General features: G+C 34.3%; 1 protein-coding gene across 8 annotated transcripts; it reads left to right on the forward strand.

The window, feature by feature from the left end:
• Positions 1 to 2,975: 2,975 nt before the first annotated feature.
• On the forward strand, positions 2,976 to 26,535 carry LOC128991386 (serine-arginine protein 55). 8 transcript variants are annotated; one of them, XM_054414199.1, is made up of 11 exons: positions 2,977 to 3,134; positions 7,753 to 7,879; positions 9,123 to 9,193; positions 10,239 to 10,352; positions 12,051 to 12,077; positions 12,649 to 12,718; positions 20,809 to 20,882; positions 21,970 to 22,146; positions 22,257 to 22,340; positions 22,740 to 22,805; positions 25,557 to 26,535. In XM_054414199.1, the coding sequence occupies exons 2-11, from the start codon at positions 7,754 to 7,756 to the stop codon at positions 25,651 to 25,653; spliced, it is 906 nt and encodes a 301-aa protein (XP_054270174.1). In that variant the 5' UTR covers positions 2,977 to 3,134; position 7,753; the 3' UTR covers positions 25,654 to 26,535. The 8 variants fall into 8 exon arrangements, with proteins under 8 accessions (XP_054270176.1, XP_054270174.1, XP_054270175.1 ...); XM_054414196.1 differs by lacking the exons at positions 7,753 to 7,879; positions 10,239 to 10,352 and adding exons at positions 7,589 to 7,712; positions 10,122 to 10,211 and having other exon boundaries at positions 2,978 to 3,134; positions 22,692 to 22,805; XM_054414194.1 differs by lacking the exon at positions 7,753 to 7,879 and adding an exon at positions 7,589 to 7,712 and having other exon boundaries at positions 2,978 to 3,134; positions 22,692 to 22,805.
• The last annotated feature ends 1,064 nt before the right edge of the window (positions 26,536 to 27,599 follow it).

Here is a 27,599-nt window from a genome sequence, read left to right on the forward strand (position 1 = left end):
AGTATCAGTTCATGTCCAGAAAGATGCCAGTAGTTGTATCACCCTCCTCGATTCAGTCAATGATGTATTCAACCACTTCCACCAACGCTGTCATGGTGGACCGTTTCGCTCGTTACGTTGATTAGCTGTTCAGGGCAATGTGGCCAACCACTCTTTTTATCACTATATTCTCTAGGACAGGTTACGCCAGCTCATTAAATGGCATATTATTAATTTAAATTTAAATTTATGAATACAAATTTGATTAAAAGATTGAAAATATAAAATGTAGACTTGAAAACCAAAACAATATAAATTTTAAATCTATTAATTTACATTTAAAATGGAGTCAATATTTTCATAGCCCAGTAATCAAGCTTTCGTATTCTCAAAAGATACACAATTACAATTTTGCTACAGTTACCTGATAAAGCGGGCTTTCTTGTACTGATTATAGAATGACCAGTATTTCAACAAAACATCACAAAACAGCGTGCTTTTTTGTTATGCCTTTAATTCATAATTCATGTACGCTTTAAAATAATTTGGTAACACCATAGATAAAACATAGTCCGTAACACTCACGATTCACAAATACTAGAAAAGTAGTTTTCAAGTATTCGTGGCAACACTTAAAAATACTACGACCACGATCAGCTGGTGTAATGTTTCCCATTTCGTTCAACGCTTGAATTGAACCTAACCTAGAACGTGTTGTTTAGTGTTTGAAAGACTAATTATTTCTATGCTTTATTATAGTAACTGTAGGAAAAATATAATAAGTAACACGCAAAGGGCTTTTGCTGCACACGAGAAACTTTACATAAACTCGCCTGCGAGTCATGCGTAAACATTTCTCTCATATGCAGCAAACCGTCACTTCACTTGGCACACTAGTTACACAAATAACTAATGTATAGCCTCCAAACAAAACAGCTGTAACAACACTACTTGCGACGTTGCCACTTCGAAGGCCATGGCCTGGAGGTAAGGTGTCCGTGGAGCTGGGCTATGTATGAGCCACATCATTCTTTTGACGGAAGTTCATATATTTAACACAACTATTTATGTAAATTGAGCTCGGAGTATTGCATAAATTGGTCGCTGTCAAGGCGCCACCATGTCAAACCACCACCTTGATGTTTCGGTGAGAGGTGTCAACCACGGCCACCTTTAACTACAGACCGCGACCAGTATTGGCAACGTTGCAAGTGGTGTTGTTTAGTGACAGACGTCCCATAAGATAACATGGCAGACAGGTGACATCAGCTCATTAATTCGAACTTTATTGATTTAAATTTATGAACATAAATTTATTAAAATATTGAAGATAAAACATACAGAATTGAAAACCGAAACAATATGAAATAAAAATCTATATCTGTACATTTTTAAGCGGAGTCAATATTGTCATAGTCCAGGAACCAATTTTTCGTAAATACAAAAATACCATTAGCTGCTACCAAACAAAATAGCTGTTACAACACCACTTGCGACGTCGCCACTTCGAAGGCCGGGGCCTGGAGTTAAAAGCGGCCGTGCGTCAACACACCACCACAAAAAAACTGAGATGACGGGTTGACGTGTACGTTCACGTCTACACTACCATGACAACCCACCACACACATTTATCTGTAGTGGAACGTTGTCATGCCACCACGACAACCCACCACTAACAGTTTTTATCAGAGGTGGCATATTGTCGTGAAGATCCATGGTGGAAGGAAAATACCTATATACCTAATACCTGTATTTTTCTTCCATCGCGGTGAAGCTCCATGTTCGGTGCCGTCAATCCACCACCTCCACGTACGCGACAACGTGCTCCCCGCAAGGTTCCACTAGAAAAACCTAAAGCCCGAAACATGCACACTGACCGTCAACCAGTTGGATTTATATCCTGTATAATTAAATATATTGTGATTTGATTAAGATATTAAGATATTTTAGAGAAAGTTAATTCATTCTTAAACAGCATTTTCACCTTGTAATATTATGTTTTTATGTTAAAAGGGTTACTAAAGCTGGGTTTTCCTAGGCGCGGAGTCGGCCAGCGGAAAGAGGAACGCGTAGAGCGGAATTGAAATTAACATGTCATTCCGCTCCGCTTCTAGGAAAACAGTAACATTAAATTGCCTAAGACAAGCTGAGTCCGCTCTCCGCGTTCCTCTCTCCGCTGGCCGACTCCGCGCCTAGGAAAACCCGGCTTTAGGTGTATTGATTTCTGAAAATTTTTGTTTATTTGGAAGTATCTTATAAAGATGGTATAGATAAAACATGGTACTCCTTGATGAGTATGATTTATCAAATTTATGGTAGACCTAGCATGTTCTATGTTAAATGAGGTACGGTACCTGAATTTCGATATTAACGACCTTAATCGGTTAAGTTATTAGCTGTACTGAAAATTTTGCATCACCAAGAAGAGGAACGTTTTCGCTTTCCATCTCACAAATAATTTTTTTTAGGTGTACAAAATGTTTTGGAAATAAACCATGAAATCTTATACTTCAACTTCTACCTGAAATAGGAAACCCTAATCTGTTTGAACCTCTTAATACCTCGTTCCCATTATGTCCGATCATGCTTGTTCACAATCTAGTTCGTTTACGTAGGTTTACTCGTTTGTACCAAATAGCATCAAAATTTGATAATTTTTACTCGATTTATCTTGCTAACGGACGGGACACATATATAAATATGCATATGCGTTAAAAAAAAAATGTTTTTAGCCTCTAGGGACATCAAAACGAAAAAGGAAAAAGTGTATCGGTCTTGGATCTACAGCAGTAGTATAGGACCTATTTCTTCACGAGACCTAATGGGGGTTGGTTACTAAATACCAACGGTAATAGCTTATTCACTATTATGGGAATTTCACTAATATGTTTTATAACTTTTCTGGCTAATAAAATCCACAAATATTTGCACTTTTAGTATTGTAGTCCCCATCTTACTTCCGCCATCTCTGTCGCTGCCCTCCTACTCGTTTCCGTCTTCTTTTCTTTCCTCTCTGATTAATCGCCATTTTGTCAACTCTGCATTCTATATTACGAGCGGTTAATTTCGTTGCATGGTGTTGTTTCAATTATCAATTTAAATTCTGAGTAGTTGAACTGAGAAGAACTTTTTCTTTTGTAGCCGTCACACTTAAGGTAAGAGTGTTTTTTTGTTTCTTGTTTCTGTATAATGTTATTATTGCTGTAAGATGTAGGACTGTCGACAAGACAAATTTATGACGCACCGTCACGATTTGTTGCATCGGTACTAAAATACTGTAGATTATTTTGCGTTCTTCGTCAACGAGTTCTAAGTTAGTTGACTGCTCTCTAATGGTTGGGATATTATCTCAGCTTGAAAATCCTTAATAGGCTAGATTGTAAACTTATTGCTTTTGACGGCCAATTGGCCAAGTCTACCTGATTGAATTGGGGCATAGGTAGGGCCTAGGCCTAAGTTGCATACATTCAACAAACAAAAAATTTACATTTACAAACGAAATAGGGTATGCTAGGACCTAGTTTAGGCCTATCCTTAGTCTTGCTAACACAGTTCCAAGCTAGCTAATAACTTAGTTCTACGTAGGCCTAGACCACCTCAAAACTAGATTAAAACAGGAATAAAAATATGCTACTCTAAAATCTAGGCTAAGAAGACGTTGCGGAGCTAGGCCTAGCTCCATAAACAGATTCAGCTCCGGTTACTCTTAACCCTCCGAGCGTCACTCGTTGAAAAATCGACTAAAGACACACTTTGTGTAGTGTCACACGTCGATTTTTCGACACGAACATCGTTTACGGCGAAGGCTCTATGACTGTCTGAATCGGATTGAACTGGATCGAGTTAGGTATCGTTCTTTTCGTTAGATTCTAAGCTTTCTCCAGAGGTCTGTCTCTAAGCGCTTTATGTTCTCTGAGCCGATCGTAATTGTAGCAGACAGCTGACGTTCGTGTTTTAGACAACTTGGTTATTTCACATCGGTGACTTGTGTGTTTTTGTACATTTATCGTCGTTTTTAGTGGTAAAAATGGATAGTAGTGATATACGTAATGCACTAGAAGATGATATTAGTGATGTTGAAGGACTTATTGACGATCCGGATGAAGTTGGTAGTGGCATTGATGTTAATTATCAGCCAGATTCCTAGCTATGGTTAGGCTATGCATTCTTAGCTAAACGCTATGTACTGAAATCTGTTTTTTGCCCATAACTTATTTATTTGCAAATCTACTTCCTTATATTATTATATAACTTATATTTGTAATCCTCATAAAATTTAGAACAAAGTGGCTATTTTCAAATATTTATAGGCCTATAATTTATAGGCTACAATTTCATTGAGCGCGAACTTATTTTTTTTTTCAATTTTTCCAAAATAACTTAATTTTTTTTACCTAAAAAATTTTTTTGAAACAAATATTCCTTGTTTTATGTATGATATTGAAGCCCATGATTTTCCAAACAAAATGGTATATAGAAAAGTAGAATTAACATTGTTTTAAGTTTCTCAGATCCGTTTTAATAAAACCTTGCAAATGCGCCAAAAATTGGTGGACATTAAGGCCTAAACTATGGACACTCGGAGGGTTAATTGCCTTAACGTAACTCAAATAAATGTAGGCCTACTCTTAACTTATCAAAGCAGAATAACGTAACCCTCCGAGTGTGTGTGTGTGTGTGTGTTATAAATAAATAAGTTATGGGCAAAAAACAGATTTCAGTACATAGCGTTTAGCTAAGAATGCATAGCCTAACCATAGCTAGGAATCTGGCTGATAATTTACATCAATATCACTACCTAGGTACTTCTTCAGGATCATCAACCAGCCCTTCAAAATCACTTAAATCTTCTTATAATGCACCACGTATATCACTACTTTTGATTTTTAACACTAAAACAATGATAAACGTAATAAAACACATCAGTCATCGATCCGAGGTTAACAAAGCTGTTTACAAATACGCACGTCAGCTGTCTGCTACAATATTTTCGGAGCTAAAATGAATAGCGCTTAGAGACAGACCTCCGGAGAAAGCTCTGAATCTAACAAAAAGAACGATACCTAACTCGATCCAGTTCAATCCGATTCAGTCAGTCATAGAGCCTTCGCCGTAAACGATGTTCGTGTGTCGAAAAATCAACAAAAGTGTGTCGTGAGTTGATTTGTCAACAAGTGACGCTCGGAGGGTTAAGTATAATAATTCACCGCTCTGTAACGGTGTTTTGGGGAGCGACAAGCGCTGTGTTGTTTCAATGACGTCAGTCTTCTGGCTGCTCCGGGAGTAAGTTAGTAACTTGGAGGTTTTTTTTTTTACTTTATTTAGTGTAACTTACTTGTTTATTTTTTTAAAGTAAGTTTATCCAACATTGAGTTATAGGTGTAAAAGTGTGTTTCTGCTCAATGCTAACAAGTTCGCTTCGTAGTAAATTTTCATGCATTAACTTATTCCAATTGTGCGAGTTATGAGATCTATAGATCCCGTCCGCCATGATTAGGTGCGATACGAGACTAGCCTAACACCTAGTATTTGACGCTATCAGAGTTATTTCATAACACCGCTGGATCATTTACTGGGCTATTCCGCCCTAGCCTATGAATTCACCATGTTACTCTACTCCCCTTACCAGGGAGAGATGTGCCTGGCTGTTCACCTAGCAATCGACTGCCTGTAAGCTGTTTTATAGGCCTACTGTATTTATAGGGTTTGTGAAGCTAGCGCAGTGTGTGGCCGCTCAGTGAACTAATGACTCCTCGCAGGACATTTGAACGCTCATTTTCTGAACTCAAAATATTTTTACCAATACAGTGTAACTTAAGGTAATGTCATTAACACGTGCTGCTGACCCCTAGATTCCGGGAATGCGCCAGGAGCTGAACTAACGCTCGCCGCTGCGTAACATTTTCGCCAATACATTGAATTAAAGTAAAAACAACAGTAGGTAGTTATACTGGATGGCAATGTTCTGCAATAAAACTGGCTTTGTACATAGTAGGCCTACTAAGCGGCTACCCAGGTTGCAGTCGGTAAAGTAGTGTGTCGCTATCTAGCAGGAAAGAGGTGGGACAAAGCCCTGTTCTAAACAACCCTGGTGGTGATTTTTGGAAACTATATTTGCATTGTCAGAAAAGTACGTCCCCACGAGCTGCAAAGAAATACAGGACGCTCGTGACAAGCTGGCTGATCCATAGAAACGTTAAACAACAATGAACGGTGACGTTCTAAAACGTTCCTAGCTCCTGGCGCCGTGGCCCAGCTGACGTTCCGGAACGTCCGTAGCAGCGAACAAGTTACTGCGGACGGTGGCACAGAACCCAAAGAACACAGTAACTTATGAGTAGGAGGAGAGAAGTGCTGCCTCCCCTCCTCGGTATGGCTTCAATGAAACTCCGGCATGTCCCCTCCTTAATGTTTAATCCTCTTAGATCTCACTCCATGATTTCCTCTAGAATCATTTCCCCCACCTCCATTCCCCCTGTTGACAAGTCACATTACAATCAAGTCTCTTGTCGGCAAAGTGGGTTCTTGTAATAAATAAGACGACCAACACCAACACAAATATTTTTTAATAGAGGGCCAGGCTTTTAAGTAACCATGGGATTGCATCGTAGACTTGAACAGCTTACTGTGCACCGCAAATGATAAAATTACTTGTCGATGAAAGTTTTTTTGTGTAGTATTTTATCCATGTTTTTCCTCCTGGATTGATAAATAGTAGGCCCTACTAGCAAAGGTTCTAGGTAAAATACCTTTTTTACATCTTAAATCCCAGTCGTCTTTCTGATGACTATAGTTTCGGGGCAATCTTCTGTTGTGTAACAGTGTGTGTTAACTACATGTGGAATGTAACAACCAATGCTTTTAACAGTAATTGACAAGACAGAAAGATAATGGCACAGATTGCCCCGAAACTATAATCATTAGAAAAAGACGTTTAGGATAGAATGCGTAAAAAGTATTTCCTATTATTAGTAGTACTTTTTGTATTAATCAAATTAATTAAAAAGGAAAATGTTGTGACAACCAATTTGTTGACCAATTGGTAGGCTCCTGTTTTAAGCAAATGGTCTTGTCAGGATGTTTTTAAGGATTTTTAGAAGGTTTTTATTAGACCTATTGGCTAAGATAAAGAAGGATCCCTTAATTGGTATAGACTCATCCTTGTTTTATTATTTAATAGATTATAAATAAGGAAGATACTCCCAACTAATGTCAAATGGGTTCTCAGGAAATTTGGGAAATAGGCTAAGTACTAGTCTAGTTAAATCCCTTTTTACACTAATATGTGTCAGCATCTTGTAAGTACGTGAGAGAATACTCCTGATTACCTACTAAGAATATTTATAAATCCTACTATACCGACAGTATCCAAAACTTCTGTTTATAAAACATGTCACTTAAACCTAACTATTTGTCAAAGTGTATAGTTGTGGTGGAGTAGTTTGTAGCAAATTGTATTTAATTTTTGATTACAAATTACAAAACCATTCTGCCTAATAAGTGCATTTTAATTCCCCTCTATGTAAGAATTGTAAATTGCAATCAACTTATCCAATAAAGTTAAATATTGCACTATTCATTGCTGACAGCTGATTTTATTTCCTTTAAGAATGGGCACCCGAGTATTCGTTGGTGGCCTAACTTATCGTGTGCGAGAGCGTGATCTTGAGCGATTCTTCCGCAAATATGGTAGAGTCAAGGAGGTGGCAATGAAGAATGGATTTGCATTTGTGGTAAGTGCAATTAATTTAATTTACGTTTTGTTCATTGCAGCATGGTAGGGTCAAGAGTTTATGTCGGTGGCCTTCCGTACGGAGTCCGAGAGAGGGATCTAGAACGGTTTTTCAAAGGCTATGGCCGCACGCGAGATATCCTTCTCAAGAACGGTTATGGTTTTGTTGTAAGTACTAACATTAATTAGTTAATACTTTTAGTATCAATAATATATAGAAGGCCATTTTGTAAATACTAAACAAGAGCTACAGTTATTTTTCCAAATTAATTTCAATAAAAAAAAGACGATTGCTATTTTACATAATTGAAGTAAGTATGAACCGTTTTATTGTGCTAGCATGTTTGTTGATTGGTACATTACTATAGTGGTTAGATTATTAGTAGAAATGGTTTTTTAATTGTTTTGCAAGCTTTAATTTATTAAAAAAATACTTAACCAGGATATTTCAGTGTTGTCATTGTTAATTCATACTTACCTGTCTCACTAATTGATTGTATTTATTCCTTGCCTTTGAGACACAATCATTTTTGCTATTTTAAATCCTGATAAAACCATAAAATGGCTAGATGTTAATGGTGTCACTTAAAACAAATGAACTGGTGCAATCTCCTGTAGGAGAATTCTTTTGTGAAATCCATACTTTTGTATCCAAAAAAAGCACACAAGTTACTAGCTGGTTCATAGGCTCAATTGTACTGAGTATTATGATAAATCTTTAGTTATGGAAGAAAAGAAAAAGATGCATTTTGTAATTATGTAACTTGGTTGATATTAGCATTGACTATTGGATACTGAAGAAGACATCCCATCTATATGGACCAGCTATCGCCATTTTTTTATTAAAAAACAACTTAGTTGTGTGAGCCAGTCACAGAATGTGCTAGTGTCTAAATTTCTATTTTACCTTATTTTTTGTTGCTGACCAGGTTGATGGGTCATAACAGTTGCTATATCTTACCTTGTCATTCCCTAAGTTTGACTTGGTAAACAGGTTTAGAAATTAGTAATTTAGATCAGCGCAATCATTCGGAAGCTCACATCAAATATGATTTTGATAAAAAAATCTAGCTACGAATTTAACTTGGGGGGATGGAATGTCTAATTGTAGGTAGGCTATTAATAGTTATTTATGGTATCTATCTATGGTTTGTTAATGCATGCAATTCATAGATTACTGACTTTCTCTCAACAATAGATTTTCTTAGCAAACAATTAGTCCTGTTACTTAGTTTTTGCAAAGATATCAGATCAAAATTTCAATTAGTTTCCGCATTTTTGTGAGTTGTAGCATATAACCTATTTTGTTTCAAACACTTAAACAAACCTCTAGATAACGTCTCATGTTTTAAATTCAAATGGTTTTTAACATAAAAGAGCTTTTTATTTATTTAGTTTTTTTTTTTTATAGGAATTTGACGACCATAGAGATGCTGATGATGCTGTTTATGAATTGAATGGCAAGGAATTACTCGGGGAAAGGTATGTAGGCCTCAATTTTAAAATATTTATTTTTTCAAAGTAATATTAATAGACAAATATAATACAAATTATGAAGACTTTGGTGGTACCTACATGAGATCTAACAAACAAATGTTAATTAAAAACCTTTAATTTTAGTGTGGAATGAAACCTAGTAAACTGCAGCAAGTCGATTTGACAAACAGAAAGTAATTTGCATATATTTTGCAAGTTTAACCAAGGTTAAGATAATGTTTATTTAATTAGGCATATTGCTTTTACTCATTGTACAATGATTTTTAACTAGTAAGCAATCCATTCTTCCATGGAGTTGAAAAATTTTGCTGGTGTGTCACCTTAACAGCAAAGAAAACGTGCTTTATTATTTAGCATCTGAATCTTTGTAATAAAAAAGATGGCTATATATATTTAGTTTAGCTAAAGTTAAGTTTTAATTTGAACTATTTCTTTGCTACGTACAAGAAGTGGGTGTTTTTGTGTTTAATTCTGTAATTCAAACTAAAAATCTAGGTAAACTTAACTTGCCTTAAGATGTTTTACGATTCAGGTCAAAAGGTCAAGATTAGCTCCTAAATTAATTCTGTAATCCAAACCACACATAGCTTGCTTGAGATGTTTTGGATTTGGATTACAAGGCCGAGAATAGCTCCTAAATTTTAAAGAATTAAACATAAAAATCCAATTAATTGTATTTGCCTTGAAGTATGGGATGTTTTGGATTTGGATCACAAGGCCGAGAATAGCTCCTAAATTTTAAAGAATTAAACATAAAAATCCAATTAGTTGTATTTGCCTTGGAAGTATGGGAAGGGCGATATTGTAAATGTCACAAGAACGCCCACTGTATTGTTTATTTTGGTGCCTCGCTCCACTAGTTGGGACACCCTGGAAGAGGAACAGGCTAGATTAGGTCTGTTCTCGGTTCTAGGGTTATAGTGGAGTACGCCAGGGGCACAGCAAGGCGGGGTGACCGCACTTTCGGCGGGTCCAGCCGACGCCGCTCCTCTTGGTATGGCAAGTAAGTGGACATTGCTTGTTGTTGCAGAGTGTCTGTAGAGAAAGCGCGAGGTACGCCGCGGGGGAGTGATGTCTGGCGAGGCTCGGGCCATGGCCGCAGTTTGGCGCCTCTCCCGCGCCGGCCGTCTCGCGTGCGCGACAGGTACACGTCTACACTTCCCGAGTGTCGCTGTTGCTCATCAACCTAACAAACATCCTCCTTCAGTTAACGTTTGAAATTATTTTTATAATTTTGATGACATTATTTTGTTAAGATTATTGTAAATGTAAAATTACATGTTAATTTAAAGATTGTCATGTGACATTTAATTATTTTCCAAATTATTAGGTAAAGGCCTAGCTTACTGTAAGTTAATGAAAGGTATTTGCAATTGTATCAATTGTAATTATTATCAATTTATAATTCCTTCATTTTTGTTTAATTTGTTGCCTTTAAAATATTCTTGACTAATATTTTGATGCTTATTAGGTTTTTGAGCGACATAGTTTTGTTATTGGTTAGTAGAAATTTGAATAGTTCAAATTTACAAATTTCAATTAAGTCAAGTAATTCAAATGGCAATATTATATAGTTCATATTCTTTAATTTATTTCTTGAAAATGTGAATGGATTAGTAGGCTATACAATATAGAACAGTTCTTAAAAATTCTTGTATAGACCTTATTTCAACTTCTAAATTACTGCAATGTATGTAGGGTCTACAGAATTATAAGAAATGAAACCTTCACATACAGCTACTAACAATCAGTGGTTGGGTATTATCACCTGAGCATGTTACTACGAGGGTTGTTTTTTAAGTAAGGGCCATTTGTTTTTATTGCTTCTTAGATTCCTTCTATGCCCCAACAAGGCTCAGCACTGCTTAACTGGCATCATTTGTGAACAGAATTGAGCCATTTGCAGCTCTGTGGCTAATGACTAGTACACTTTGTGTGTCCAGAAAATTTGTTACATTTATCTCCTGCCGCATGCACAAGATCAAGTCAGTGATGTTTTTTTTATAACAAGGAACATAATCCGAATCCAGTACCAAAATGCATCGGCTGAGGTCTGAAGGTTTTCACTGATCTCATCTCACATGGGGCTGTAGATTCAATTGTTTAAAAAAATGTTCTAGACTCTCAGCAAAGTGTACATGTTGGCCACAGAACTGAAAGCAGAGCCATTCTGTTCGCAAATCGTGCCAGTAAGACAGTGGAAATGGGCCTCGTAGCATACTTGAAAAAATAAGTTTTACACACAAACAGCCCTTACTTAAAAAAATGACCCTCTTCTATCACAAACCTACTTCTGGGTTTTATTTTTACCATAATGCCATTAGACAGGATAACTTCTGTATAGTTTTTGTTTTGAATATTGTCATGAGTGTTTTCAATATTTTTGTCCATGATTGCTGAATTAATGTTTGTTTTTTCATTACATAAGCACTATAATCAGGCTATTGCGGTCTGTTCCTTGACCAATAATATTTACAAATAATAAAGATATTTTGCAGAAAACAGTTGAAATCAAAAATAAATTTTGATTTAAAAAGCTATCTGGACACCCTGGTGCCAATTATGGTTTTCTTAAAGGGAGACAAAATTGTTTTCTGATTTTACAAACTGATTTTAAAATTCTGCTTTTTATATCGCATTGGTGTTATGGAGAAGCTTATAGCACTGCTTCAACTTGGTGCAACATACTTTTTTCTGCTTTATATTGTTTCCTTGATGACATTATATTATATCTGCAAACTGTTATTTTTCATTTTACTGATTATAAATTACAAAGTTTGCTATTATAAAACAATTATACTTGAAAAATTCCATTACCAATGAGAATATCATCTTTTTTCAGGGAACCAGATTACCGGAGTAACGACAGGTATGTTTATTTCATCCTGTCAAAAAATTTTGTAATTTGCATGGTTAAAGATATTTCTTCGGGGTGTCCAGTGTGAGACATTGAGTAGCAAACTACTCTAAACTATACAGAAGTTGTAAGCAAATATGCTACGTCCAAAAACCTATTTTACCAAAACATCCAAATCAGAAAGAGTTTATTTACTGTAGTAGATTATGGCAATTGTATTTTTTTATTTCACACTAAATTTAAATTTACATTGAAATTGTTGTAGGATCATCCCTCACCTATGATCTTGGTTTAACATTTTGTCTATTTTATGATTTTTATAACGTAAATTCCTTAGTAGTTTCCATTTCCTTTTTGTTTATTTACAAGTTAATTTGACTTAGATTTTGTTGTTGTTATTTGTAAATACAGTAGTAAACTTCTGGGCACCCTGTTGTAATGTATTTATTTAAGTATAGTTTTCTTTACCCTGAAATTACCCTCAACACTGGTATGAAAAAATTCTTCTGTCAACAGATGATAAAAAACTATAACAAATAAGCTATCCACCTTTCACATCTTACTTTGAACCTATTTGTTTTAGATATGGACCACCAACTCGCACGGAATACAGGCTGATAGTTGAAAACTTGTCCAGCAGAGTCAGTTGGCAGGTAAGTTCAGCCAATTGCTACTGTTACATGTATCTTCTTATCTTTATACTCGATAAGTCAAATTCATAAAAACACAAATAATAGTTTTACAATACTGTCCAAACCACACTTGGCGTGCACAAAACTTCCCCATTCAACCTACACTTTGGAACAGAAGCCAATGGAAGACCATCACATGAAGTGGAATGTGAAGACATCCTCAACCTACGTGAAGCCATCACATCATCATCCTTCTGTAAATCCAACGAGGGAGTCAAAATCAAAATGTTCCTGAAGAAAATCATTGGTGTTGGGGAAATTGGAGATGTAGGACTCGGGATCTCAACCTCTCTACTGGATCTATGATGAAAGGACCTCTCGCTTGTCTTCGGAGAAAGAACGGCACATGAAAGTGTTGCCGCCAAGTGTGGAATGGTAGACACGGCCTATAATTGTTCCACATTTAATAGCCTAATTAGCTTTCTATATGTCGCTCAATCCACTCAACACTGTAAAAATAAGAGGGAAAAGTCTACACCCTTTAATTGCAGTTATATCTTTTTGTTGATTGTTCACTCTTCCAAAATATTAGCAATACTACTCCTTTCAATATCAATTGAGAACTAGCTAATTTTACAAGGATTAAAATTGTATGATCTTATTTGAGCCTTCAATTCATTATAATACATTGAAATTTTTCTCATTTTGTATAAATTCTCCGTACTGCATGTTTAAGTTAGCGTAGTGGAACATTATAGGTTGTTTAAACTAAAATGTTGTCTAAGTGGTGATGTGTTTGTTCTGATTGCTATAATTTAAATGAATCTGCTGTTTTTTTCCGCAAGAGACTAGTCCTCCCTCTCCGCCAAGGGGCTTGGTTCCTCCACTCAGACTGTACCAAAGGGCATTTACCGATGTCACATGTTAGACGTGGTCGGGCCTCAGGCTAGGGATTAGATGGACTACGGACCCCACTCTGGACTCCCTGCCCCCCCTATTGTGCTGTGTTTGGTGGTCAATAACGTTTTACCAGGCCAAAGGTAAATAAGCCCGATCTTCCCTCGTTCACTAATTTCTAGCATGTCAATGGATTTGAAAGGTATACTTATGTTTATATATCGACAGCTATTTCTCTATCTTGAGGTTTTCTAGAGTTAACTTTCACTTTTGTAAAATATTTTATGCAGATTCGGAGTGGTACATGGACTATCAACTTTTCAATTAGAGCTTGCCGGGTATGTTAGTATGTTTTTTAATGGTTTGAACAAATTTTTATATGCAGGTATTTTAAAAATAATGCATTTAAATAAAATTTTACTGTTTAAATTGACTAGGTAAAACTAAAATAAACGTTATGATTTTATAACTTTAATCATTGATCTCTATTGCTCAACTGGATAGCGATTTATTTTTTAAATGTTATGTTTTGAATTAAATTTTTTATTAATGAACTTGTTTAAAAAAAAACTTGTTCTATCCTAACTTTTATTTTTTTTATTAGCTTCTCTAACTATTATTTTTACTTAAGTTGCACTTGTCATTAAATCAATTTTAATTGGTGCTGTAGGGATTTTAAACTTTTTTTTAACTGACGTTTTATAATAAATAAATTTAAAAATGCCAAGTCAGTCATTTATCTTGCATTACTTGGTACAATGGTGTTTTTAACGAGGTAAAACCATATCAAAACCTACTTAATATGACAAGTACAACCACAATTGAATCAAGCAAAAATCAACATCAATGAAAGAAAACACTGTAGCCCCGTATCACACAAATCTTAAGCATTAGCTTTTAATTGATTTGACACTATTCATGTACAACCATGTATACTTATGAATAAAGATTCTTGACTATGACTAAGTTTATGAAAACAGCGGCACAGTTCATACTTTGGATGGTGGGGGGACCTCCGGACCGATACAAGCCTAATTCTGAGCACCACAGCGCTCAATCCAGTTGTAGTAATAGAGATAGATGCTTCAGCCAGAAGAAAAAAAGTGAACATTAGGGTAATAAAGAATAATAACGTAAAAAACTATTTTCAATTTACTTGTTCCTTGAACTCAACAACCACTTATTCAGTTTATTTCATTTATCTATTCTTATATCTCCTTAAATATAATTTAAATAATAAATTTTTATTCCAAAAAGCTAAATTCAGCACTTGCAGTATTTTCTCTTCATGTAATTTTTAATCATGTAAATTACTGGCCAACAAACTTATATAATTTAACAGAACAGACTAGATTATTTTTAAATATTTGATAGAAAAACAAAGTAAATGTTAAAAAGCCTTTAATTTGCTTATTGGACTGTACAAAAACTACTAGGTAGCACTAAAACAATCAACTAAATGATTTCCTTGTTTTAGTGTTGTTTTCCGATGAAGATAGTTTTGAACTCATTTAACTGTAATAGCCGGGTGCCTTCAGTAGGTCAGCACAACAAGTTATTGTTTAACAACACTACCAGCCTACTCACACAACATTGCCAAACAATTCCTTTTTACAATATTTGACCCTCCTAGTACATAACAATGTTCATAAAAATCAATTTATAGAATAACTTAATACACATTACCTCCAATACCCACGGCTCTATTGAGAATTTTAAAATAAATTTAATTTTCCTTTATTAAAGTCACGTTTTATAATTTCACTTTTTGAATCAAAATTAAATTTTGTTACTAAGTTGATTTGTCCGTATGTTTTAAAATGTTAACCCAAGCTCATTATTTAAGAAGTAAGACTTCCAGTTGTACGACAACTAGATTAAAACTATCAACTTGTAAATTAATCTTGTTAATAATTTATCACTAATGTTATAGGAATAAGGTATTCATTTTAGACTGTAACATAGGGCACAAGGGCCTAGGTTTTTAGGGTTTTTTTTTTGTGAAGATAGCAGGCTCACATGATTAGGTAACTAGCACAAGAGACACAAAACTTAACACTAATTACTAGGAATGTGTCAAATCCGAATCTCAAATCCACCGAATTCTAAGAAAAGATTCAGAGAATATGCCGACTCGCCGCCAGGTCTATAATAACATGTAGCAGCAGTGTCGATCCACGCAAAGCTGGAACAAAGCGAAACTCCTCAAAACTCAAGGCCATGGCTTAAATTACGTCCTAGTCGAATATTAATAACTATTTTAAATAAGGATAGGTTGACAACAGAATTTCTCGATTCGTTACCAGTTCCGAAATATTACTCTTGATTCTCGATACCAATCCCAAATAAAAACTCAAATTTTTAAGGAAGTTGCCATGGTCAATGTTTTGTTATGTAGTTTAAACTCTGAATCAGGCAACCGGTTTAGTTTATGCCAGCCCAAAATTATTGTGAGCTCACATTTATTTATGGTATCCAAGTCTGATAAGTAAATGGAATCAGGGAACCGCACTTGCTTTTTACAAAACGAAATAGTCATAGACTCAAAACATCCAAATGGAGGTAGCACTCTGCTAGAAAGTCAAGATGCCGTAAAATGTTATGTTGGTACCACTAGAAGAATCAACCCCTAGTTCCAAAGTACTATTCCCCTAGTACATATGGTGGCCAATGTCTCAATTCTCGAATTCAGCGCTACCTTCGGTTGTAGATCTAGTTCAGTGTGAGCAACTATTGCCGGTATCGACTTAACCTTGACCACTATATGTATTTGTCTGCATTCATGTAGCAAGCAATGGCGGAACTGTACATCCGATGCGTTTGTACAACATCCAGACTGTAGACAATAGACAGACAAAACAACAATTTACACAATACGATTCTCTATTGACGCTCGACTGGATTGAATTGATGTTTAGTATTTATTTAACATGTTACTGTATTTAAAATTGTATTAACACAGTATATTATCGATCAACGTATTTAAAATTAACATCTGTACCTTCAGCAATCATTTAAATAACCAGTAATGAATAGGCCTAATTGCCTTCCAAATAAAGTATAAAGTATACTGACCATTTGATTTAGGTTAATATGTTTTAAAAGATGTAACCGATTAGTCGTCTGTTATTTTTGCCATGTGTCAAAAGTAATTAAGTAAGTACGTAACTTTTCACTGCAAATAATAATACAACATAATGGTTAGTGTAATATTTATTTTTAAACGCTTCCTAATCCTATTCCATTCTTACTTTTTCAATCACCATAAGTCCATTTATAATTGTTTTTGGGACTCGGGATTCAAAGATTTGAGGTTCGTTTTTACGATTCGGATTTGAGATTAATAATTCCTGGATTTGACCATCACTACTACATACACAAAACATTAGAATATTTCACAGTCATTGGCAGCATTTTTATCTGGACCTGAAGAAAACTCTTCCTTCGTTGAAAATTCTTTCTGTCAGTGGCATGGAAATATTCTTATGTTTTGTGTCTCTTGTTCCAGTTTGGATTCCTTCCAAATCAGGCCTGCTATCCTCACGAAAAATCCTGTGTATTTATTTTGTTTTTTATCGCCTTCAGGTAGGCAGACAATATTTTACCAAACATGCTTAAGATTGTGTCATAACTGGGTGTCTTCAATACAATTCATTCATAGATTTATGTCACAAGGATAATATTTGTTATCACAAGTCTTAATATTAGGCTAGTTGTACTGTATGTTATGGCATTGTAGTCTTGGTGCTAGATACCAAAATATCAGAATATAACTGTACAGCTAATTTGAAGAGATTTCGAGAATTTTTGTTGACATTTTTATTAAGTTCAACTGGGATTTTTGTTTTACAAATATTTAATAACGTATGAATGCTTTTAGTCTCTATTAAGTGTTTTTGTTAATTGCAAGGAAAACCAATAACCAACAAACTAGGTTCTTGCTCTATAATGGATTTAAAAGTTCCTATGTTAAACAATTGTAGTTATTGTTTGTATACAGTAATAAATGAGGTGATTGCAAATTAAATAAATAGTCTTAAGTTTATCAACAATGTTAAAAAATATATAAAAAATAACGAGAAGAAGAAATGTTGTTGTTGGTTATTTTAAATCAAGTATCAATTCTAAATATCCTGAGCTAATCCATTTTGGTTTAAGCAACATGTCGACTAAAAATTAAATCTTTAAGTCGCTACATTTTAGTTTCAAAGAACCTTGATTTCTTTTAAATTTATCTTTCATTAACATGGAAACTCCTGTATAGTTCAAAACCATATCTCCTCTTTGGAAAGCTTCAAGAGTTAAGGATGCTATCTGACAAAAGAAAAGCACATTTGTTTGGCTCTAGAGGACAACTAGGCTACATGGTAGGAATAGGATCCAAAGATGACAGTTGACCACCCGGGGAGGACAAACCAGAGTTGTTGTAGAGGTTGCCACCAAGCGTGCCACGACCCACTGATACTTATGTCCAAGTCGAACCAACTTCAGATATCTCATAGTTAATAGTTATCAAGTATATTGATTGTATATTTAAACTAGCAAAGAACTGTTTGTAAGCACAGTGAAGTCTTGATTATCTGCCCTGTTTGTTTCAACTGAAGTCCTGCGGGTCCCTAATATTTTCTTATTCCCCCCCAAGGGCTTGGTTAAGAGCGTTGGTAAATTTCAGCCCAAGCTTGGGTGGAATCATTTTTTCGGGTGTGTGCAAGCTGAGCTTTTATAATCCTTAATCAGTGACAGAATCTGCAAAGATCTATGATAAAAAATGGACAATAGCCCCACGATTGCCGGTAAAGTTAGCCCTGACAGCAGAAGATTATCACGATTTCATTACCCTCACTGGAGATGATGTATATTATTTTATGAATCAATTGTGTAAGTACAATTTTGATAATTAAAAAATCAATACGCCTACTGTTCTTTCCAAAACAACCCAATTTTGACCCAAGACAAAAAGCCAAAATCTTTTACACAACCTGAAGTAAAAGACTAAGGATTGCCAACCCTTACTGGTAATAATTAATTGAGTACTACGAGATTGTGTGAACGACCGTAGATGGTAATCCCGGTTTCACTGTGGTCTTAAGAAGTATTCACAATTTCGCTATATGATAATCAAGATTTGACTGTTTCAACACATTAACTAGATGTTAGAATTATCTTCAGTTTACATGAGCTTACTGTGTAACCTAGAATTAAAAGGAATCAATAATTAAAATAACACATTTTTTGAGCTGTTATAATTTTGTGTTTTGTTAATGTTATTAAATCACAAACTTGTACCTTTCCCACCTACAAAAATGAAACAGACTAATAGTTGGTAACCTTTTTTTACAAAATTCTTATTCTGTCAGAAAATGCAATATTGAATGTAGAATGTAAAACCATTCTACATTCAATATTGCATTTTCTGACAGATCAAGTCTGGTATATTTGTGAGAAGCTTGTCTGCCCTAAACAACAATTAAGGGAAAATGCTATGCATCATTTAGGAATGTCTGCTGGCTAGAAATTGTCTATGTACTTCAACCCCCCAAACTCAAGTACCTCATATTCTCATTAGTATTGTTATTGTGTTGCCTGTTTACAGTAGGAACTGGAGGGTGTAGTTTAAAGTTCCTAACAATATTTAAGAATATATTGTTAAAAATTGAATTTCTCAAACTCATTTTGGCTGGAGGAAATTCTAATTTATAGATTATATTGTTTTTATTATTATTATTATTTTATTATTTTTATATAATTATATTATTTATATTATTTATTATTTGGTTGATACCAAACTCGACCTATGCTGCTAATTAAGAATTTTGTCTGACTCCTCGTGGGCCGTCCCCCTTATTGATAGGCCTATATCCAGTCTCATTACTTTATCTACACTGGTAACAAATATATTACACCGTTCCGGGACTTATCTTCCACGCTGTATTATGCTAACACTGTGATTGTTTCAAGCCAAATATTTTTTTACTGTTTTATCTTTAACACGTTCACTGCTAATGACGCACTTGTGCGTCATAAGTATATTAGCAGATATATAATACATGATGTATATAATTACATAATATATTTTAATCCACAATTTATAGTATAAAATTTATTTAATTAAAGATATATTGTCACTCAATTAACATGATCATGTTAATGTTTATGTTTTTTAGCCATTTATAAAAGTATTACATATCATTAGCAGTGAATGTGTTAAGCCTATAAATTTCTCACTTTTATGTATTTAATTTTTTTTTCTATGTTTATTACACATGCCTAAAAAGGCTTTTGATTTTCATGTAATCTTGCTTAAATTGTGAATATTCTTAACAAAATGTAGTTTATAAACATATGTATTTTTGTAGTTTGTATTTTTATAATAAAATCAAGTAAACCGTGTTGTGAAACTTGTTTCTGTTAGTGACCACATTTCTGTGACTTTGTGGAGTGACAGGAGGAACCAAAAGCTCCAGATTTGTTGGTTCTCTTTCCTTACTGTACACTTTATAAGTTTGTTCTGTAGACAACCTTATCTAGTTATCTATAATAGCAGGAATATTTAAAAGTCGAGGTTGTTTATCTTACTGACAAAAAAATGTAAACAAGTATAAATGGCTATGCAGTAAAATCCTTTAAAGGGCAGTTTAGGAAATCTTAGTTCACAGCAATTTCCTTAGCAAAGATGAATTTTAGAACCATTGAATATGGTCAAAGTGTTAAATCAACTATAAGGTAGGGTCTTGTTATAAAACTGATTCACTAAATAAACTATAGGCCTAACATACTTGCTTGATGAAAAATGTGACCGAAAAGATGGCTAGATTCAATGCTTAACTTGGCTGACATTGAGAGAAGTAGTCTTCATTTGTATCTCTTTTCATATAATGGTTTATTTCAGTTGCAAAGTTAAAAAGGTATATTCCCTATTCCCACCTATTTTTATTTTGACATTCGCATCACCAAAAAGATACTGCATAGCCATTTTATGCTACCACTGTGTTATATGGCAAATATGTTTGCTCTGCCATTTTGGCATCGTGTTACACTGAAATTATCTCTTGTGTAGTCTATACTCACTTGGGTTATCATTTCAAAACATAGAAAAAAACAATGAATCTGCTCATTTACATCTCATATAACTCGCATTAGAAACTTCACTTAGCTCGTAGTGAAATGTTAGCCCAATATGACTTTGTTGTAAGAAACTGTCTTTTGTGCTCTAGGACTTGAAGGACTACATGCGCCAGGCAGGAGAAGTTACATACGCCGATGCTCACAAAGATCGTAGAAATGAAGGGTAAGCATTCTTGCCAGCAGTAATAGTTAGGCCTACTTCCCTATGGAAATTTTCTAAAAAGTTCTTACATAATGTAACTAAATCGGGGTTTAAATTAAATCAATATAAATATTTTGGTCCAACAATAGGCTAATTAATAAACAAATTTTTATTTGTACCTGTATCTTATTTTAACTTGCCAAAACATGATTGCTTCAATGAAAATTGTTTATATACACCCATATCTATATTAATATCTATATATTAATAGGCAAGCATGTTTCTAAAACCTTTTTCCTCGGCTCATGTGTATCGCAAAAAAATCTACGCATACGGTTAGAAAGAGAGTTTCCTTTAGATGTGCAGAATCTCTTTAAAAATTAAAATAGGTTCAAGTATAAGCACACAAAATGAATTTGAAATTTAAGAAAAATTAACAAGGGCTTCATGGGTTGCCATGCTGGTGACGAAATAACAACAAAATATAAACAGAAAATCAAAACAAATTGAAGAAATTACAATCACATGTTTTATTTACAGCGAGGGGTAAAAATATAGAGAAGCCCTACCTACCTTGTACCTTTGAATTACAACTACTGTAGACATTCCATCCCAATGTAAAGTTTTTGCCAGTTTTAATTAAATTTGTTGTAGTTGATGTGAGCCACCAATAGATTGCACTGATTTCTGTGAATACACGAGGTTTTTTACCAAATCAAACTTATGGAATGACTTATTATGAGCTATAGCAAAGCAACTGTTACGACCCATCAACTTTGTCAACAACAAAATATTAGGTAGGAAATATAATTTTAGACAAGCATTCTGTGACTGGCTCACACAACTACATGTTTTTTTAAATTAAAAAATAGCAACAGCTGGTCCATATAGATGGGATGTGTACTTCAGTATCCAATAGTCAATGCGTGTACATTACATATTTTTGGGCGAGTTTTTGACCACTGGACGACCCCTAGTCTTGATAAATCTACAGCTTGTCCCCACACAAACTTGACAAGTTAAAACTTTTTTCATTTATAGACACTGTTAAAGTTTTTATCTGTTTTTCTTTTAAGCATCATATAATATTTTCTCAATCTGTTTTCAGAGTTGTGGAATTTGCCACACATTCAGACATGAAGAATGCTTTAGACAAGCTGGACGATACAGAGTTAAATGGTCGAAGGATCCGGCTCGTAGAGGACAGGAGGGGCGGCGGACGACGCTCTCGCTCCTCCAGCAGCCGCAGCCGCTCTCGGTCACGCTCTCGTCGCACCCGCTCTAGGTGAGTGGAATATATCTTTTACATTGAAGAAAAAAAACTTGAGCTTTATGAAATTTGTTTAACTTGTGTGAAACTTAATTCCCAAAACTATAATCTCCCTTTGTTTCTAGGTCTCGTAGCCGAAGAAGCAGCAGGAGCCGATCTCGCAGAAGTAGCAGGTCCAAGTCCAAGTCTCGCTCCCGCTCACGATCCAAGTGAGTAAATTAAGTTTTATCTTTGAAAATATAACTTGTGCGTTACTAATGCTAAACTGTTTCAAAGTGTTATAGTTTTATGATTTATAATTATTGTATCAATCTTGAATCTATGATTCATATACGCATATGCTTATCATTCAATTTTTGATCCCTTTCTTATCCTATAGATGTAAAAGTAGTTGTAATAATTTTTTGTGGGGAGTATAATCCTGGTATCGAAATATCTTCAGTAAATTTTTATCAACAGTCTTGCATTTTGTCATTTATTTGCATGAACATTTTGTGTTTGGTTTGGTTTTGTTGATAATAAATGTCATGCCCCCATTAAGACATCTTTTATTTTAATAGATCTCGCGGAAAAGATAGATCAAAGTCTAAATCTAGGTCTCGCTCCAGGTCTGAATCAAAGAAACAGTCCAGGTCAAAGTCCAGATCTCAGTCTGTATCTAAAGGAAAGCCAAAGTAAGTAGTTTTCTTATGGCTGCTTAATGCTTCTTGTGTCGTTTCTGTAGCTCTTGCTGCTTTTTGTCATCACCCTCTCCTGATTTAATCATGATCAGCACATCCACTAACCAGGGGTTTTGGTGGTGATGTCTATCTTTTAACTTGGTGGTGTTACTTTAGCATGAGCATGTTTTGGTTTCAATCCTTTTGATCTGTTGAATTAGTCCAACTTAAACCAGTGTTGGGGAAGCTACTTTTAAAATGTAGCTAGATAAATGTAGATAAATGTAGACTACTGCTACATTTCCAAAAAAGTAGCTTAGCTACAGTTACAGTTCCGAAAAAGTAGCTTGCTACAACTACAGCTATAATGAAATGTAGCTATAGCTACAATTTTAACTACTTTTCCAAAGACGTTACTTTTATTCCACACATATTATGTAAATAAAAAATTAATTGCAACTACATTTTTATTGAACAAACATTTAAACAAAAACATGTCGGTATTGTAACATTACTTGGAAAACAACTTATTTCTAGATTGTATTTAATTTTTGGCCATTATAAATCTAACATTACAACAACAGAACCAAATAGTTGGGTGATCCATCATATTTAGTACTTATTTTTAAATCATTTTTAAGGATCTTATATGTAAGATCTTATATGTAAATTTCTTAAGTTCAAAGGACTTACAACCAAACTATATTTTAAAAGCTCATTTTATTTCTTTAATGTTAATTCATTTACAGGTGTTATATCAACAATTAAGACCAATAAAACTGTAAAACGATTATTTAAAAATACTTTTTGTGTTACAGAGCCTAGCCTACTAAAATTGGAGATTATTGCCTTTTTTTTATTTTTAATGTTAAAAAACTACATTGCTTTAACTTTAAACTTTTATAGTGATAAGTATTTGTTCTATGAATAACACTTTTCAATGTCAAGAAATCGTCCTTTATTGTCATTATGCATATGGCAAATTCTTCTTCAACCTAGTTGGTGCAGAAAACAGTATTCAGCAACTTATCCTGAAATCGGCTTTTTAATTTAAACATGTTGAAAATTGTAAAGTAAAATTAACATGTCGGTCTACTAGGCTATGTAAGAAGTTGGCTTTAGTAGGTCTGTTCTTAAAAGGACTAAACGGACATATTCCTAATAATTGAACTTAGTATTTGTCTTAAACCAATAGCATGGCCTAGGAATAGTCCCATACAAGAGCTGTTAGAAGGAGCAAACTATGGTATTTTTTCAATGTAAGTAATCATGTTATATGGAGATTTTTTCGTTACAATTATTATGTAGTCTAGGCATATCTTAAATCTCATCAGGTAATTTCCTCTTCGTTAATTTAGTAAACCTTTGAAAAATCTTCGTAACTAACCAAGGAAGGGCTTGTGATGATGAACCACAATCAACAGCTGAAGCAAAGGTTAATAGACCAGCTTTATCATTATTTTAAGGTCTGGTTTCCATTAAAACCCAAGTTGAAACCATCGATATATTAAAGAAACTAAATTGATTGACTAATTTCCCTGTCAATCACTTGCAAGCATTGCAGCTTGTCTTGTCACCGGTAACATTTAAACGTCGTCTGCATCTAGTGATTTTATTTTATCTGTCACTAATCCTAGAATAGCAAATTAAGGAAATGAGAGCTAAAAATGTGGATAACACTCAGATAATGGCCTCCATGTCCACGCAACATTGTAATAGGTAATGAAACGGCTGTATGAAGCCAAGAAAGTAGGCCTAATTTTTTTTACAATCTCAGTTTGAAAGAGGTTGTTTCACGTAAGCTTATGATAAAAGTCGCTATCTCAATCAATGTTAATGTAGCAAGAAAAGTAGCTAAAATTCCGCTACAACTACTTGAAAAATGTTGCTAGCTACAGCTAAAGCTACAAAATCTTAAAAGTAGCGTAGCTACAGCTAACGCTACAAAAAAAGTAGCGCGCTACTTCCCAACACTGACTTAAACTAACATCCAACTCATCAGTAGATCCCCTAACCAGGGGTTTTGGTGGTGGTGTTGTTATCTTTTAACTTGGAGGTTTTACTTAAGCATGAGCATTTTTTTGTTTTAATCCTTTTGATCTGTTAAATTAATTAAACTTAAACCAACAATAACATCCATTTCAAAAGCACAACCACTAACCAGGGGTTTTGGTTGTGTTGTCTATCCTTTACTTTAGCATGAGCATGTTTTGGTTTTGGTTTTAATCGCTTTGATCTGCTAAACTCATTCAACTTAAACTAACATCCAAATTTTTCTAAATTGAATCTTCAGTGCATCCATATAATTTTCCATCACATAAATAAAATTTTCCAGCTTCAAATATTAACATATAAGCATATATCTGAACCATGTGCTGTGAATAATCTTTAGGACTCAATTATTGCTAAAGAATGGTGAGCATATAAAATAGAATCACTTACTTAAAGTAAAATATTTGTGTAATTTTGTTATTGGTCAATACATTTTGCATTTTTAATGTAATAGAACACCCTTGTAGAAAAGAACTGTTATGATTTCCATTGTGGCAAGTTTTTTTTTTTTTAAGTCATTACTTATCACATTACCGTACTTGTTAACTCAATTTCTTCTTGAAACATAAGTTTTAAATATTAATATCCCCTTGCTCAACCAGTTGAATAAACTCAGTTTGGTATATATGAGCCGTGGCCTACCAATTGAGCATTCATTTGTGACACACTGCACTAGTTAAAGAATCATCAGTTACTGATGATATTTTGTTACAGAGAAAGATCTCGCTCCCCAAGCAAAGAAAAGTCAAAGTCCAAGAGCCGATCACCTGAGAAGAATGGAGACCGATCACCCGAGGTTCAAGACAATTGAATTTGTTTGTAACTTTTTTATTTGTTTGATGATTGTGATTTTTTATGCATAAAGAATTATTTGTAGTTTGGTTGGTTGAGATCAGGCTGGTTGTTTGGGTCCATTTTTACAGATGTCATCACATTTTGTCCTAAATTCTTTGACTGAAATCTGTATATGTATATTACCAAACTCCTTAGTAAGAATCATATTTTGTTGGATTAATTTTTATTTGTCACAGGTTAATCCATTCAAATTTAGGTTTTCGTTCTTTAAGTTCAAATACCCTACTTCTTTAACAATGTGTAGAAAGATTTTCTTAATATAAGATTTTTGTAAATACATTGTTTTCTTACCCTTAAGCAGTTTTGATCATTTGTAGGATAAATAATGTTATCAGTACGCTCGATGTTGGCTTTTATTTGGCAGGGAATGATTGAGGGAAAATTTTTAAATTTAAGTTAATTAATTAAAAACAAAAATCATTTTAAACTATATACCTGCATATTTTGTTATGCATATCAAGTGTCATTGGTATTTTTTGTCCAACAAAATCAAGTTGTTGGCTCTTTGATTTTCTGTCAATTTTAAGTTCATTAGAAAGGTGCTTGGTAACTATTGTAAATAACAAGAACAAGAATATGCTTAAAGAGGTACTAACAAAAATTGTGCAAGTCCTCGACCATTGCATTTCTATTTAGTTTGTAGTCTGCTCATATAAAGTCATGATCTAAAAATTTGTCATTTCTAATCTTGCCAATCTAGTGCTCATGAAAAAAATGTGTAAATTGAAGCACATTATCTTTTCCACATTGTGTAAAAATATAAACACTGTAGTTGGTATTAGTAATATCACTAATGTGAAGTCATATGCTAGGATAATAAAACCGTTCATACTTGTCATCGACCTGTTTCATTCACCTTTACCCTCGAGTTATTCAACATAACTAGATTACATTGGCATGTAGATGCGGCCAGTTGGGGCAGTTTCATGAGAAACACAGCTTGCCTCTGTAGTGTGTTAGTTTAAAAAGATGTTGGCTAATCTGGCCTGAATAGTGCACCGACTCACTAACTAGCTTGTGTAAACATTTTGTTACTTTCTCCCCCTATTCATGCACAGTATGTATGGTGAAAGTATTATTTTTGTTTGAGTTTTAGTGGATATATCCATTTCAAGTCCCCTTACATCCCAAAAAAGTGGTTTTTGAAGTGGTGTCTGTATGTGTGGATGTGTACAGAGCTACAGACCACACCTGTAGTCCGATTTTGATGAAATTTGGTATGAAGGTATTAATCCGGATTATATCTCCAGGAGTTTATTTCATATTTTTAATGGTGATTTCCTTATGAAATAGCGGGAAAATAGAATTTTCTCAAAAATGGCCCAAAACGATTTTATTACATCACTGCATAGCACATTTTTTTAAGGTTTTTTAATGCAAATCCCAAATCAAGATACAGTAGTAACACTATATTTTTTTTAGTGAATTTCCCTATAGAGAAGTAGCTATTATCGTAGGTCTCATGGTAAGACCTAGGTCCGGGACCGATTTACTTTTTATTATGATGTCCCCAGAGGCCAAAAGCACTATTCTTGAATCCTTATATATAATATGTGAAGGCGATTTCCACCAAACTCTACTCCTCCATTATTAATGGACTAATTTTTACAAGCGATGTGTCAAAATTAAGTATATTTTGTGTATACGCCACGCCCCCAAATCCTGTAATAAAAGTTCTCGGGCTTTGCCCCACAGGCCATCAAAATCCCAATGTGTTTCTTATGAAGAAAAGATTTTGTTTACTTACACAGTCGAATAATTTGTTTGTATTAATTACAGCTGTTCATAGTAAACACACAAGAACTCGTTTTCAGAGTGATTTCGTTTTTAGTTTCGTTAACAGGAGTGGAGTGCCATTTCCAGTTTCGATAACTGGAGTGGAGTGAAGTGAGTAATGATTAC

Source organism: Macrosteles quadrilineatus, unplaced genomic scaffold (genome assembly GCF_028750875.1).
Source record: "Macrosteles quadrilineatus isolate MER2022 unplaced genomic scaffold, UCM_ALF_1.0 Scaffold_4__1_contigs__length_99947679, whole genome shotgun sequence".
NCBI lineage: Eukaryota > Metazoa > Arthropoda > Insecta > Hemiptera > Cicadellidae > Macrosteles > Macrosteles quadrilineatus.